Source organism: Dreissena polymorpha, chromosome 7 (assembly GCF_020536995.1).
Source record: "Dreissena polymorpha isolate Duluth1 chromosome 7, UMN_Dpol_1.0, whole genome shotgun sequence".
Lineage (NCBI taxonomy): Eukaryota > Metazoa > Mollusca > Bivalvia > Myida > Dreissenidae > Dreissena > Dreissena polymorpha.
In genome coordinates, this window is record NC_068361.1 from 101090435 (window position 1) to 101107867 (window position 17433).

Sequence of the window (17433 nt, forward strand, 5' to 3'; positions counted from 1 at the left end):
GCTTGAATAAAGGGAAACACCTTCGTTAAAAATATCACTAAATAATACACAAATTCTCTATTATTTGCAGAACTGCAACTACATGCACTTATAGCATGCATTCATTTGTTCAATGACATAAGCAGCTGACAACAATTCTATGTTATTATGCTTATTTTCACCATCCCCAACATATATATGTGTCTGATTCTGATTAACTTTGATTATCTTTGACAAATGAATTTAAATTATGAGGCGGGTTAAAATACCATTCAAAATCAACCAAACAATGATCAGATAAAATATTTGGATCATGCACACAAAATTGACATATATTCTGAATTAATTACGGTTTAGTTAACACATTATCAACAACGCTAGATCCAGAGATACCAACATATAAATATATATATATATTCACAAGGCACATCTTTATCTATTCGACCATTAAGTATTCGAAAACCGGTTTGTTTGCACAAATAAAGAACTTTATTCCGTTATTGTTTATCCGACCTTCATCTTGCGAGTACCGCGGCCTTTAAAATCAGGCAAATCTGAAGTATGGGAGTTCGGCTCACCACAAACATTTAAATTAAGCTATTTCTCATTCTATGATTCAATATCAATAATACATTTTAATGCTCTCTAAAATGTATGGCTTTCTTTAATAGCTTGGCGAAAGCTACCTTCTTGGACAATTTAATATATTGGATATACACATCATCACATAAATTAATTTGTGATGCCCCAATTTTTACAAATACAATTGTATAATGTCATTTAAAAACTAATGCATCTTCACTAACAAATTCATTCCTTATATAAACAATAATTCCACCTGGAGACCGCTTACTAGTTTTCAAATTTAATATCGATTTAATTCAAATAATTCGAACCCATGTTTCAGATAAAAGTACAATATCGTGACAATAAAATATACCTATAAGATCATTCGTATTAAGTTTATTCACTCTAAGGCTAGAAATACCCTGAATATTGTATTTCCATTCCAGCTACATGTATTACATTATATGAAGTTATTATTTAATTAGTGTCTATTTTGTTCAGACGTTACTAATCCGAACTGGTTACAATAGTGTATAAAACATGAAATAAGGGGTGTTGGGTCAGTTTATTTAACCGAGGATATATTTATAGCAACACCGGTGATGCTATTATCACAACTCGAGATTTTAATATCAGTATCATCAGAAATGCCCGAGTTGGTTCATAAAACATTTGGCAGTGGTTCGATCCCAGGCGGGGTTAATTTTTTTTTCTTTCTTTAATTTCATTCTTGTTTTATACTAGAGCCCTTTAGTCCTGTTGTTTACATTTATCAATTTAAAGCATTTAATCACAAACTTCAAAACATGCCGAAATTTGTGAACAAGTGCATGTAAGTTATTAATGAGTAAGGTCGAGTTTGATACTGTATGGTATTATGTTTGTGATTAAATATTCTTTTTTATTAATGTCTTTTGGTAAGCTGTTGTGATCCCAGTTAAGATTGTAAATAATTTCTAATGGTTATACATATTTCTATATATCTATGTACCGGTACTTGGGTTTTGCCTAATTGCTGTATTTTATGAAATTTGACGTAGACGGTAGTGATAGTTAAAACAAAAAATCTCTGTTGAAAGTGCGGTGATCCCCTTTTTTATTTGTGTTTTATGATGACAATACGTAAATGAACATATTAGAGCAGTTTCGCATAATTCTATTTGGCAGAACAATTTTAAATTATATTTATGTGGTTACAATAGTAAAACAATGACGTTCTTTGGGGTGACATAAAAATTATAAAAAATAAATTTCTTAAAATTTCACTTGTGTATGCTATTTTATTGGTAGTGTGTGGTTTAATTAAATGGTATATGATGTATCTTAGCTTATATAATATCTACATGTTGCCAATTTCATATGTTATTAATCAATTTTACGCAATTAGAGATTTGTCAGTTTTATTGAACAAGTACATGCTATATAATGGTGAATAAAATCAAAACAAGGCCGGTGACCCCATTTGTCATATAGTATTTATATATATATCTTAAATACACATTTTGGACAAAATATATTTGATGGAAAAAAAAATCATTAAAACTGCAGCAACACCCCTTAAAGCTCATTTAAATATGTATACCAGCGGTTAAGAATAACAATTTCAATAAAGATGTATCGATAAGATATATTTTCGTTTTTACAAACACATGTAGTGTGACCACACATCTATGAAAAGTCTAATACGTGTAATACATTTGCAGATATTGTGTTTGTTTCTGCATTACATCTCATATTTTTTTTAACGTATGATCTAAATGTGATGAAACTTAACAGACATACTTTCTATTAGGAATTGAATTACGATCTATTTACATTTATTCGATTTTCCGTCGCTATGACTGTGAAACTTCGAATACTAATTTGCAAAAAATCCGTTCATGCGGGATGTTTTGGAATTTTTGTTTTTCTTAAACATTTTCGCCGCTCTGAATGAAAAATCATGGTATCGCGCAGTGACACGTTGTGTCTAAATCTTGTTTATTTCGCAGCACTTTCGGTTATCTCCGGATAATATCTTAGATATCTTATAACTATTTACATCGACATATTATTGATTTAGCTGCGATTTGCGTAACGCGTTAATGTGAATAGTAAGTGTTATTGAAAATGTTTTAATCGTCATGAAAGTAAATATTATACATGCGAATCCACTCCAATGATTTTCAGAGAGTTTAATGCGTGTATTATTATTTCAAGACGACCTCAGTTTTCAGTAATGTAAATAGGAAATTCTTTGGTTTCCCTTTGTATATCTGACTCTTTATTGGTTGAATAAGACGACCAAACTTATTATTTTGTTCGGAAACGTTCTGAATTACCTGACATTTGATTTTATATTGTATCACGGTCTTAATCATTGTATTTAGCGACGAAAGGATAACAGTAAGAGTGCAATGATGTAGACAATTTAACCAGTTTGAGGTACGAGTTAACCTGCATAACTTCAATACATACCATTATTACATTCAATGCCATTATAACTCATGTCAACTAACAATGGTGTTTATTACGCTTAAGCCCTATTTCACACAAGCAATAAATCTTACAAAAAGCAACACATATTTAGACAATAATTTGTATAATATGGGCCCTAGATCCTCAGCGGCAAAAAGGAGATGGACAATTGATGAAGAAAAAAAAAATCAATGAATCAAAAATCAATAAATCTGTAAATTAATAAACCAATATATCAGTATATCAATCAATCAATTAATCAATAAATCGATTAATCAATAAAGCAATCAATAAATCAATAAATCAATATATCAATACAACAATAAATCAATAAATCAATGTATCCTTATATCTTTATATCTATAAATCAATCATACAATTGGAATGCTTAGTTTATTATTTTAACAACCACAATTTTATACAAATGAAGTAAGGTTGTATACATGTTAAATTATTATTGATATTCAGAAAAGAAGCATTCCTCATTTTGCTACAATCAGAAATATGCCATATAAAAGTTCATTGTTTATTAGCTGCAAGAAGGAACTGGATGAACAAATGATAAGATAATAATGTTTATTCTTAAGCACACTTACATGTACAATTATTCAAAAGGGATTGTAGTTTCGTCTATGAAAATATTATTTTAGTTGAAAATTCCAGTTTCTTTTAATTTCGTAAAAAATTATTTTGATTTAAAAGTAAATTGTATCGGAAGTTTTTATATTGCAGTGTATTACATGTCAAATAAATGTTTTATGTTCGGTATATGTAATGCTATGTATTAAGTTAACAAATGCCAGTCAGTTATATGGTATAAGGAACTTTTTGTTTCCAGACACGAGAGGACGTTTATTATTGTATAACATTTGGTAAATACGTGTTGAACTATTGTTTTTAAAACATCATAACTAAATGCATAATAATTGCTAGTGTTAGGTCGAAGAGTGTAGTAAATAAGAAGTCTTCCTGTAAGGAGAAAATGCAAGGTGCGTATTTGATTTGAATAAGTAAAAAGGAGCAATAGTATGATTAGCTAAATTTAGTTAAAATGTGATAGAAAAATATGTTGATATACAAATAAAATAGCATCAATATATATATATTTGATAATGTCTTTACATGTTAAACAATGCCTATAATTTAAAAACGCAAGTTCTTCATTCGGTTTGAAGAAAGAATACTTTACACATTTGTTATTATTTTGTGCCGAAATACAGAGACTGGAATTTAAATAAATATCAGTGAGTAGTAATATTTAATAAATCATATATATGATATAATTTCAACTTGTTTGATGATTATCATATTTATGTGGTACAGTTTGGTACCTTGCAAGTTGTGTTTGAAGTTCTTATAAAAATGCTAGTAAAAATGTATTAGTATTCGCCAGAATCTTAAAAACGAATGGTCATTGAATTGAAATGAACAATAATTAATTTACAGGTATTCCATAGTTTTCCTTAAAATCAAGGAACAAATATGCGTTTATACCATGGTGTTTATAACAAGGACTACACATTTTTATATTGTTTTCCGTCCGTATGTCCTTCCATCGGATTTTTTGGGGAAATCCGAATTATGTTTTATGCAAATAAAAACAGTTGCTACATATTATAACCTGTGACATGTTGTTTTTTATATGCAACATATTTAAGGCATGTGCAATCTTCAAATTAAGAAAGCATTTGTTAAAGCAAAGGTTATTAAATATTGAACGGTTGAGGTCATGCATGATATTTTAAGGCATTCATTATGTATAGAATGTTAATTATTGTGTTTTCTGAAACCAAACAATTAGAAAGAATGACTATTTAAAAGTTTTACTACTTTTTGAACGTGGGGGTATCTTCAAATAATACAATAAGATTACATATTCAGATGTCAAGGTAATTAAAGTTTGATGGTGTTAACCCAACTGAAAAACACACACTCCATTCCAATTTTAAATAAAAATAAAGTATTGTCATAGTTTCATGTTGTGTTTTGCACAATTCCTTTTGTTTATATATACACCTATCCCATGTATATAGATACATATACGATTAAAGTGCTTTTGACGTCGGAAATCTTTGAATTATGTTTAACTGTATTACTTCAATGTTTAACCATATGACGTTATTTGTTGTTGCTTCAGGCACCTGAGGGACAACCGGATTCGCAATATTTCTCGGGCGGCATTCGGTGACTTGACTCATCTTAAAGAAATGTGAGTTACAATAGACACATGATATGTACCGAAATTATTGCCGTACAGCTCTCTATGTATGAACGTGTCAGTCTGTGGTCTGCTTGATTGGATGGAATACCGTTGGCTGTTGTTATTTTGTGATTGCCCAATAGACAGCTCGTTTTACTGCGCTTTCTAATAAGAATATTGTTAACCAAAATACTGTGAACTATTCTCGCTGTTGCTACATGAGGTCGTTCCTCTATAGATGTATAAGAAAATGAATTGAAAACAACCTTAAGCTTATTTACAATATTCGATCAAGTGAGTCCTAGTTGTAAAACTTTCGCTTTATTCAATTTATTTTCAAGTTTTATCCAACAACGATATTGAATCCATATACGTCGGCGTATTTGAAGGAGTGCCGAACAAAGAAGAACTGTAAAACGTTCTCAGACTTGAACTTTAGCATAGATGAACAATTTTTGTTTAATTTTATTGATTGTCTGTTATGTTCAGACAGTACTACTAAGAGCTGGTTGCAATATTGCATTAAATATCATGTATTTAAGCCTATTTGAATATGTATACCAATGATTCAGAAAACATATTTTCATAAAGATGATTGACCTTTATCTTCTGGTCAGACACTTTTCGTTTTGCAACGATGTTTGTTTCCGCGCTGGATCACATGAACGTATGATCAAAATTTGATGAAACTGACCGGTACTAATTAAAATTCTAAACTGCGATCTTTCTACATTCATTCGATATTTCGTGGCTAAAACAGAGTGACTTCGTGTACTTATCGCAAAGAAATCCATTTATACGGGCTGTTATGGAATATGTGTTGATCATAAGCAGGTCAGCACTCATTTCATTCCCATTTTTTTCGGTTAAGACATGGTTGCTCATTTATTTCTGCCAGTTCTGAATGTACCTTTTCTGAACGAACTTGGAAACTATTGTGTTAAAAGTGTGCAGTACTACTATAATCACCGGCTTAAATCTCAAATATTAAAAAGATATCATAAATCGACTTATTCTTGATAAATTGAGATTTCAAAACGCGGTCATTTGAATAGTAAATGTTATTGATGATGTTTTAATTGTAATTGCAATGAGTATAACTATTTAAATTAATGGCTGGATGGCTGGATTGAAAGACGGACGGACAGACAGACAGACAGACAGACAGGCAGTAAGACAGACAGACAGGCGGACAGACAGACAGACACAGACAGACAGACACATACACAGACCGACGGACAGAAAAACATACATACAGACACACACACACACAGACAGACATACAAACACAGACACACAGACACACAGACACACAGACACGCACACATACAGACAAACAGACAGACATACAGGCGGACGGACGGAAGGACGAACGGACGGAGGGACGGAATGACGCCATGCAGGCACGCAGACAGACAGACATACAGACAAACAGACAGACATACAGACGGACGTACGGAATGACGGACGTACGGGTTGACGCCAGGCAGGCACGCTAACAGACATCCTAACGAATAATACATACAAAGTCATTGTTCATTTTATTCTGCTGCAAAAAAGAACTGGATAAACACATGATTATAATTATTTTGGAACATTGTTTAGCACACTTACATGTTAAATGATTTACAAGGGGTTGCAGTTTTGTCTAAGTAAATATTTTTGATAGTTAGGCAGGCCATTCAATATTTATTAAATAAGTATTTAAGACAGATAAATTTGAAAGTTGACTGCAAATGTCATTTCTTTATATGGATTGAATATTGAATAAGGAATTGTTTTCTTGCTCCTTATTCAATCACGAAAAAACATTGATTTCCAGATTATTAAAAAATGAAATTAAGTGCAATCGTATACTTGTTTTAACAAAATAACTTCATGTCTAATGATTGTTATAGTTATGTTGAAAAGTGTGGTTCATTAGAAGTCATAACTTTAGTGAGGAAATGCAAGTTGCGTATTTGGTTTTAAATAAGCAGTAAGGAACAAAAGTATGAATAGGTACAATTTAATGGAAATGTGACATAAACATATATTGATGTAAACACTCATGTAACACTACTTTTACAGTTTTTTGGTATAGTGTTTGCATGTTAAACAATACCTTTAAATTGAAAACGCCAGTTCTTTACCGGGTTTGAATATGAAATAATTAACCAATTCGTTTTCCCTTTTCCAGCCGCGATAAAGGAACTGTAATTTATATATATATATATATATATATATATATATATATATATATATATATATATATATATATATATATATATATATATATATATATATATATATATATATATATATATATATATATATATATATATATATATATATATATATATATATATATATAAGTAGTTATTTGATCAATAAATATGTTTGATATATTAACCACACGTTCAGAAGTATCACAGTTTCGTGGTACAATCTTGTACAAGATTACTTTTTGAAGTTCTTATGAAAAAAACGCTGGTCAAAATGTTTTTAGATATACCGGTATCTTGAAAACGAAATGTATTTAAATTGCATTGGACAATACTAAATAATAAACAAATATTTCACAATTGTGCTTAGAATGAAGGAACAAATAGACGTTTACACCATGTTTTTTAGTACAATGAGTAAAATTATTGATACTTCTGTTCATTCCATCTGTCCTTCTTTTTGTCTTTCGGTTTTGTGTGTGGCACATAAATCTATTTCACATTTTTTAAACTTAAAGAGAAATGAACCTTAAGTTAAAATACATTACTTACCGTGTTAAAGTTTGTTATTTTTGTTAATGTTCAAGAGATGAAATAATAATGTTGAGGCATCCGTATCTTTCACACATATGTTTAGTAAAGATCTTGAACTGTACATAAATTCGTATCATTTCGTTTTATTTTGTAAATGACCGTCTGTACGAGAATTTACATAAATGGGTTTTGAACAACAAAATTATACGCAAAGGGTTAAATAAAAAGCCTATGTGGTATAGAGATAAAGCGTGATTTTGATCATCAGAGGTCCTTAGTTCGAATCCCGAAATCGAAACACATTTGTCTCAAATTCACGGTGCCTCTACCACGTGACTTTTTATTATCTGTGTTTGGAGAATAAAGCGCGACCCAGTTAACTTTTGTAATGATGTCTTTTTAAATAGTTCACCAATTTTAATGGGATAAAGTGGAGAGTCCGCTCATTCGTGAGAGTTTTTTTTATAGGTATCATAATCTTTTAAAACAAATAATTATTTTTCAGTCAAGTGCAACCGCGCGTTTGTTATATAAAGTCCCCTAAAGTGATCCGACATTTTTCTAACCGTTCAAAGGCGCGGTTGCACTTGACTGATAAAATACTTATTTGTTTAAAAAGATCATGATACCTAGAGGCACCATGAAATTTTATATTATAATTATAGTGAACTACTCCAATATAACAATTTTGTTGATAAATACATTCTATATTCATTTTTTTTATTGTTAACACAAAAAGTTGAGGAAAGTCCCTTTATTTACGCTGGTTTACGTCATGAAAAAACTATTGAAAATTAAAAAAAATAGGTGACTTATTTCATCCTGATTTGTGTAGGTAAACATATTGTTTCTTCAACTAGGAATTGGTTGTTAACTTAGGTGTTGAAGAAATAATTTTTAGCAGTAGCTTATTGAGTGTAAGTCGAGACCAAAATGGTATCTCATTCACAGAGCTTAATAAATAATTAAATAAACGAAAAAGGCACAATTTAAATGCTGCACTTTACAGGTTTGCAAATGGGATAACAAGCGCAACATCCTTTGCGTGTAACCTATGTATATTTAGCGTTTTATTGTTAATTTTGAAAATTATTAAATATAAACATTCGATTATTATTTTAGACGATATTAAATTAAGTGGCAAAAATACAACAATAATATCATTTGGCTGATATTTGCTATTATCATTGTGGTAAAATTTTTCTTCAAATTGTTACTGACTATAAAACCAGTGACTAAAGGTTAGCTGGCAATTTATAAAACACCAAAAAATGCTTTCTGCTTACAATAGCGCGTGTCTGAGTTTCTGAAAAGTATTTACAGTAAAGGCGAATAATGAAACCAAAACTGTGAAATAGGTACTGGATATATTGTATGTGTAGCAATAGGCAGGCCATTGGTTCGATCACCATTGTGGGAAGGTTCTTTAGATCCCCAAAATACACTGAGTACTGAATCTACCAAAATTGGACTCGAAATCGTTTCAATAAGCCTGCGGCGTTCGATGCAATTGAGCGAAAATAAATCGGTTTAATCAAATTTGGAATCATAAATTGACTACCAAACTAATTTATAGTTAAAGTAAGTTTTGAATTGTACGACTGAATAAGACATATTCATAATAGCATATTCTCATTAATCAACTATGTAAAGGACACTAAATGCACGTGACTCTTTTATTTAGGTGATTTAGGGTTTATGAAAACTTGTGATGGTGTTTTTCAATGATCCAGGGATAAAGCTGGATTATATGTTGTAGATACAGCAATCAATCAGCAAGTTTATGATCTTAAGGAAAGCTGTTTCTGGATAATGATTGTTTGCTTTTAAACTTTGCCTTTTTAAATAAAAAAAGATGGAAATCTGTGTACACATGTTTCTGTGACGTAGATTTGCTCGGCCATTTAAATAAAGGTCATTTAAAAGTATTTGATCAACATCTATTTCTACGTCACAATAACGTTTTTTTTTCAAGACATTAATTGTTTAACAAGATTACATTTATTATATATCAATGTGTAAATAGGGTTTTGTTTAGACATTGAAATTACACGATGAGCATGTAATAAATATATTTATTTTATGCTTTCAGGTGGCTTATAGAGAAATATCAGTGAAATAAAACTGATATTTCACTGTTTCAAATAATGAAAAATAACAGTGAAAGTTTTCGATATTTTTCACTGTTTTACTGTGAAATGACGTCATTTTTGTTACTTCCAGCGAAATTATCCAATTGAACTTTTTTACAATATAAACATACGGTGACAAAAAAGCATACAAGTAAAAAAATGAAAAATATTATTATCTTTGTTCACTCTTGAATTAAAATCGATTTTCCAATGAATCCAACAAATATCCTCTATATAACATTTTAAAAATGACCTGTTATATCGCCCTTTATGTACCTTTATGCGCAGACTCGCCAGGTTAAGTATATAATTACACTTGCATAATACAATTGTTTTTTTTCTTCTATAAATTGGTCAATTACATGCATATATAACTGTGTGATTTGGCGTATAAGGTAAGGTATTCAAAAGAATGTCAGTATTTTGTTGGTACAACAATGTTGGGTAATTTCAAGATTTACTGTCCAACCAGATCTGTGATTTACAATTATAAAATGTCACCTATTATTACATGAAGGTCATGTATCATATGCATTCAGTATATTTTAATGTGATTTAAGATCATTAAAAAAACATGCAAATGGATAAATAACAAACTTTTGTACTGTTGTGCCATTTTTTGCGTAATTTTCGCTTTCGTTTTTGTCTTTTTTTCAGTAAAAGAAATTTTTTGTGTTTGTCTGTTAAGTTAGCTCAAAATATATATGCATATTTTTTGTTATGTCGGTTCTAAAATTAATTTACTTGAAATGTTGCGTATCTCATAACTGTCTATATTTTTCGGCGTTGCTGCCTAACGCATTTTTTACTTCTGTCAATATTCCATGAAATGTTAATTCGATTCCCAATAAGTTTTCAAGAATGACTAAGTCGATTTCGCCTTTGATAAAGCAAGTTAAATGTCAAACATGTTCACTTCCGATTAAAAGTAACGTTACGAATTTTGACGGCATGTGACTTCACCAGCGTGATAGCTGACGTTTTACTATGCATGCTTGTATTATCCTGGATAAACCACTGGGGGCTGACGAGGTCAAAGCGTAGTCCGTTTCGCTACGACGTCGGGTATATGTTTTACTACGAAAACATGGTGTAAATACACTACTTAATCAGGCGAGTTCCATATTTTCTGGTGTTTATGGATTAGAGAACGGAACATCCAGTAATGGTAGGTACTTATTTTCAATAACAAACTAATAACAAATGCGCGTAGTTGCAACCTTTAAGTTTATTTTGAGCTAAAATCGAAATATTTTGATTTGAAGCAATGCATAAGGTGGTTATTCTGTTAAAATAGCCTATTACGGTAACTTAAATTAAATAAAACTACATTTTACTTCGATTCAGTGTATATTACACATTTTAAAGTACAAAACAGGTTACGAACATATATTTTAATTATGCAAATTCTTTGTTTCGAAGGAAATTACAAGTCGTTTTATGTAAAGGTTTCGCACAGAGTATGTATTGGTTGCGCAACGAAGTACAAATATAATGTATAGGTTGCTCAACGAAGTTTCTGTATCCATTTCTGGACATATCACATGCAGTTTTCAGTTACTGCAGACTGCCATTTCCCAGTGCAAAAGATGCCGTGCTTCACTGTGCGCATGAACATCCAAACGAAAAGGTTGAACCCGGTGAAAGCCTGCAGAGTCCCGGCAGAGCCCCGGTATACCGTCACTACGCCGGCACTCACCGGGGTTATACCGGCATCAGACCCCGGCAGAGCTGCGGCAACGCCCCGGTTTAACCGGGGACAACCGGGGCTCCACCGGGAAAGTATTCAAATGTTTAATACCTCCGGGATGAACCAGGAGTTACCGGGAAGGACCGGCAATAACCGGCTTGGCACTGGAAACAACCGGGACTGCATCGGGAACAACCGGGACGGTACCGTCAGAGCACCGGTTTACTTATGTAACGTAGCTATAAAGGGACTCTGCCGGCATTCACCGGGGCGTTGCCGTAGCTCTGCCGGGGTGGTTTTGGGCCCCGGTGGAGCTAAGGTGCCGTCCCGGTTGTTCCCGGTACAGTCCCGGTTGTTCCAGGTGCCACGCAGGTCGTTGCCGGTCCTACCCGGTGACTCCCGGTTCATCCCGGAGGTATTAAACATTTTAATACTTTCCCGGTGGAGCACCGGTTGTCCCCGGTCGTCCACGGTTTATCCCTGTGGAGCACCGGTTCATCCCGGTAGGGCCCCGGTTCATCCCGGTAGATGCCTGATCACGCACTGGGGCTCCGCCGGCATCATAGTGAGACTGGGCCTTAACCGCATTGTAACACGAAGTAAATTTACCGGCCGTCATGTACGCAGTTAACAATAACCTGTGACAGAAACCCACTGCCACAACTTTACAACAATATATTGATTATGCAATTGCGGATTTGTGCCATTGGGGTCCTACTTTCCACACCTTACGGCTGTTACAGGTGTGGATTTTACAGGTACAATCATGTATACGAACATGAAATTCACCTCAAAATTAGTTGACGATTACCGATTTTCAAGAAAATCGCTTTGATATATACAATGTAAAAATCAAAATCCGTATGAGATAAATAATGATCGAAGTTGGAACATGGGATTTACTTTGACATAAGCAGAGTTTCGAGATAAGCGAGTTGGGAATACCGAGAATCGAATGTCATTTGATAAAGAGTACCGTATGCTGAAAACCTATCGTCGGTCTCTATCAAAATGAACGTATAAGGGATTGTCAAAAGGTGAAGATGCGTCATTTTTATTGAGACCGACGACATTAGGTTCTCGACTCTCAACTGTCATCTTATATATGGATTTTCGATTTTAATCGTTTCCTTTGGCCTTGTCGTGAATGTAATTATATCATAATAATGTGCATTACCATGTCGACTGTGCGCTTCGGATCATGTTGTGCCGTTGTTACTACCTCAGTCTCAAAGGAAACATCAAGCCACTCCATGACTCTGTATTAATTTTTTTTCTTCTTTATTTTGCCTTTGAGAGATGACCAATACGTCTTCTGTGAGAAACGCATGCACGCAAAAGCGTTGTCGTAGCGAGGCATATACGTATGCTGTCAGAGACATGATCATGCCTTATAATAATATGTAGCCTTTATTTCTGATAACTGGGTCACCCTACACATTTCTAAACACCCCAGTGGCTTAACAATACATAGATCAATATGGAAATTGTAAAATTGTGTCAATTAAACACAGTTGTAAACCTTAATTGCATTTTTTTAAAGTGAAACTTGACTTCGGTTTGATAAATCAGCGGTCTATTTCATGTTTAACCGCATAAACCAGACACATCTTGGATTATAATTTGATGTAACAGACCTATGAAATGACATTGTGCTTAAATTCAGAGTTTTGTTATTACAAAATCATAATCTTACATGTTTTAAACACAATTTTCGACTTATCCGTTCTCGATGTCATGTGTATTTAAACAATGTTTTCGTAGTAAAACATATACTCGACGTCGTAGCGAAACGGACTACGCTTTGACCTCGTCAGCCCCCAGTGTAAACTCTTGTTTGGGAATATTGTAACAGAAACATTGTCACTGTACGTTTAACAGCTATTAGTCGAGTCAATATATGAAACACCATACACCCACCACAAAACGAATTGCTACAAAAGGTAATCGTATTTTAACTGATCATTGTAGAGAATAATATCCTTTATAACATATCAACAGTTTACCAAAATCGCATCACCGGTTTTTTTTAAGATTGCGTCCATGGTGGCAGCCAAAACGTATTTATGAAGATAACTATGTGACTATCCACTTACATTTCGCTATATTGGTGTCTATAGTTCTGTTTCAAGGGAGCAAAGAAAAAATTAAGATAGTAAAAAATATGTTAGTGTATGACCTAAGAGAGAAAAATCCAGCATGGCGCCCAAATGACCGCTAACACATAGAACACAAGTGCATAGCAATTGACTCAAATGTGTTACTTAGTATGCCCTAATTGTATATTAAGTAGTTGTTAATGTTTTGCTTTGAAAATTTATCTCCAGTAAAACATTACATACAATATTGTTTTATAACGCTCAAGCGTCATAAACAAATTATGTTACAAAGCATAGTTTAAGTTATGTACAAAAACAAATTCAAGGCAATCAAGATGAAGTTTTGAAAATCATGCAGACTGCGATCTATTCGGTTGTAAGGTTGAATTGGACAAATGGCATTTTAGCTGGGCACGTACTGAATCAATTTTTGGAAACTTTTTTAGGTGTGTGAATCCCGTTCAGATGATGTGCAGACTTTCTGTAAAGGGCCGGATTGAATACTATTTACGAGATTTACATGCAACAGATGAAGTTGTATCGTGTTTCATGTAGTGGACATTTTCGATCATTTTTATCTTTTCCATTATATTTTCAAAATATTTCCTATATCAAACGCTGAAAATCTGATCGTCCTAAAGATGAAGATTATTACCAAGCATTTCAGAAGACGTGTTATTACCTATAATAACACACTGAGAAACAACCAATTTTTACGTCTTTGAGATAAATAATGAAAGGGTACCTTTGCAATCCTGATTCGGAAAAATATGACAATTACAGTTTAAAAAAGCATCTTTAAACACGCTTCAATGACACGTTAATTTTCTCGAAGGATAAGGTTTGGACGATATTGTAACGATGAAGGAGCAAAAGCGCAAATATTGAGATCATGTTACAAGCAAAAGTGTAGGGAATTACATGAAGAGTCAGAGAAACGCGCTATCATTTAAACTTCAAGATTAATCAAAAGTGATATTAAGCCTGAGGTTATTACTTTGACGAACCCGTATCTGATAAATAAGACTTTTTAGCTTAGGTCAGCTCAATCATTCCCTCTGACTAGTCTTTGTTAACTACTGGATACATTATTCTATGGTAACAACGCAAGACACGATGTTGCGGCAATTGGACATGCTGTTCTTTAAGCAGCTCGTCAACCAGCTGTCATTGCACCACTTCAAGTTGGACTTGCTGTACAAATGACTCATCTATATCGTTTAAAGTTCAGTGTCGACATTCATCACGAAATGGGATTGTGTTGTTAATATACAGAAGTTTAGAGATTTGCAAAAAATGCAGCGTATTTTGTCGAACCTGATTACCTTATGTTTGCTTAATGAAGATGTATGTTCTCTTTATTTTCATGAGATGGATGTCATTGCATCTATCACCCTGATACACGAACGATCTTGCTTATTTCGCGAAAACTGACATCAGAACTGAGCACTTGTAAAAAGGCAATTATTCCTATCTTGGAGTACTGGTTGGCAAGGCTTGCTTGTCATAAGGAATATTCGAGGATCTACCATGAGTTGTGAGTTATGCAAAAAGTATCAGAGTCATCGGATGATTAATTTATTGCAATTTTGCCTGTAAAGTTAGTATCTTTAAAACTTCCATCGCTCTCACTATCAAATCGGTCCTCACACCCCTCTGTACATTTAAGGATTGCATCTGCCAATACTACTGGGCCCTCTGTGGCTCTTTGCAATTCATGCGTGGTTACTGAAATGACATTGATCATTGTTTGGTCGCCATCGATCAGTCCTTTATATGTTGAACGGATTTTTCTTCTGTTGTTACTGGTACAATATCTGCTGATACTGGATTGTTATCTGTTTCCATTGCGTAGGCATCTTGGACTGCCGGGATGATATCATCATCATCGTCATCATCATTCATATTATCATCATCATCATCATCACCATCATCATTGTCGTCGTCGCAATCGTTTTACGATACTTTTTATAATACGTTATAGTATTCGGTTTGAATACAAAATGATGATCTGGTTTCTCGTTCCTCATACAGTGGCGACTAATGAACTGGACAATTGACAATCAATAAATCAATACATCGGTAAATCAATAAATTAATACATCAATAAATCAATAAATTAATAAATCAATACGTCAATCATTCCATAAAGCAATCAATATGTTGTAATGCATGTTTTAATATATTTACACCATACACTGTTCTACTTCTGAAGTAACGTTTTATACACGTTCAATTATTATTTAAGTTCAGAACAAAGGCAATCCTCGTTTTGCTACAATAAGAAATACGGCATATTCAACATTATTTTTCATTAATGCTGCAAGAAGAACCAGGATACACAAATGATTAGAAGTACTTGGAATGTTTATTCTTTACCACACTTACATGTAAAATGATTTACAAGAAGTTACAGTTTCGTCTATGAAAATATTTTCTTAGCAGAAAATTCCAGTTTCTTATAAATAAAGAAATGACTTATTACACTTATTTTGATAGTAAATGGTATCTATAGCTATTTAGCACAGTGTATAACATGTGAAAGAAATGGATTATGATTGGTATATGTCACGTCATGTTATTGTTTTAGTTATCAATTATCAGTTCGTTAAACGGTTCGAATAATGCATACGGCAAATTTTGTGTCCCTAATTATCTCACGAAAACGAAATTTCTTTATAAGTTGATTAATGTGATTGTTGTAGTGATGTCGAGCAGTGCTGCACACAATAAATCATTCCTTAAGGGAGAAAATACATTTGCTTATTTAGTTTGAATAAGTTATATAAACAATATTATGAATAGGTACACTTTAATGGAAATGTTACATACAAATATTTTGATATACAAATACAGTAAACATTGAAATATATTGTTGGGTACTGTCTGTACATCTGTACATGTTAAACAATTCGTATAGTTTGAAAACCCAGTTCTTTATTCGGTTTGAATAAGAAAAAATCATTATTCATTTTTTAGCCGCGATAAAAAACTGTTGCTTACATAAATATATATGAGAAGTTATATGATAGAATACATATATGTGATATGATTTTCTCATGTTGTATGATCATCATAGTAAGGTGGTACAGTTTTTTACCATGGAATCTGTTTTTGAAGTTCTTTTAAAATGTGTGTTAAATTGTTTTACGATTCACCAATATTTTGAAAATGAATGGTCATTTGTACAAACACTTACATATTGTATTCCATAATTTAGCTTAAAATAAAGTAACACATAGGTGTGTATACCATAGTATTTATTAAAATGGGTAAAATTATTGATAATTCGATCGGTCCGTCTGTTGTTTAACCATTTGTTTAGTACATGTCTAAAACTGTAAATAACTGTTTTTCATTTCGCCTTATTTCATAAATTATCGTAGTCCGACTATGTTCCATGAATCGGTGTAGACGTCTACACAAGTAAGCAAAATTTTCACTGAAAGGCCTCTGTTATGTAGACATTGTTTATCTCCTAAGACGTTTTAGGGCTCGAATCCCGAAATCGAATTTCTTTTTAAAGTTTTGTAGTAAAATGACTTTAGACTATTACAAAATTAAATTGTCG

General features: G+C 32.6%; 1 protein-coding gene across 1 annotated transcript in view; it reads left to right on the forward strand.

Moving 5' to 3' along the window:
- The window catches only part of LOC127839975 (slit homolog 3 protein-like), a 56841-nt gene that overhangs the window by 16653 nt on the left and 22755 nt on the right, over positions 1-17433 (forward strand). Inside the window, exon 5 of the mRNA XM_052368365.1 lies at positions 5141-5212. Coding sequence (XP_052224325.1) covers positions 5141-5212 — 72 coding nt within the window. The remainder of the gene's footprint in view (positions 1-5140; positions 5213-17433) is intronic.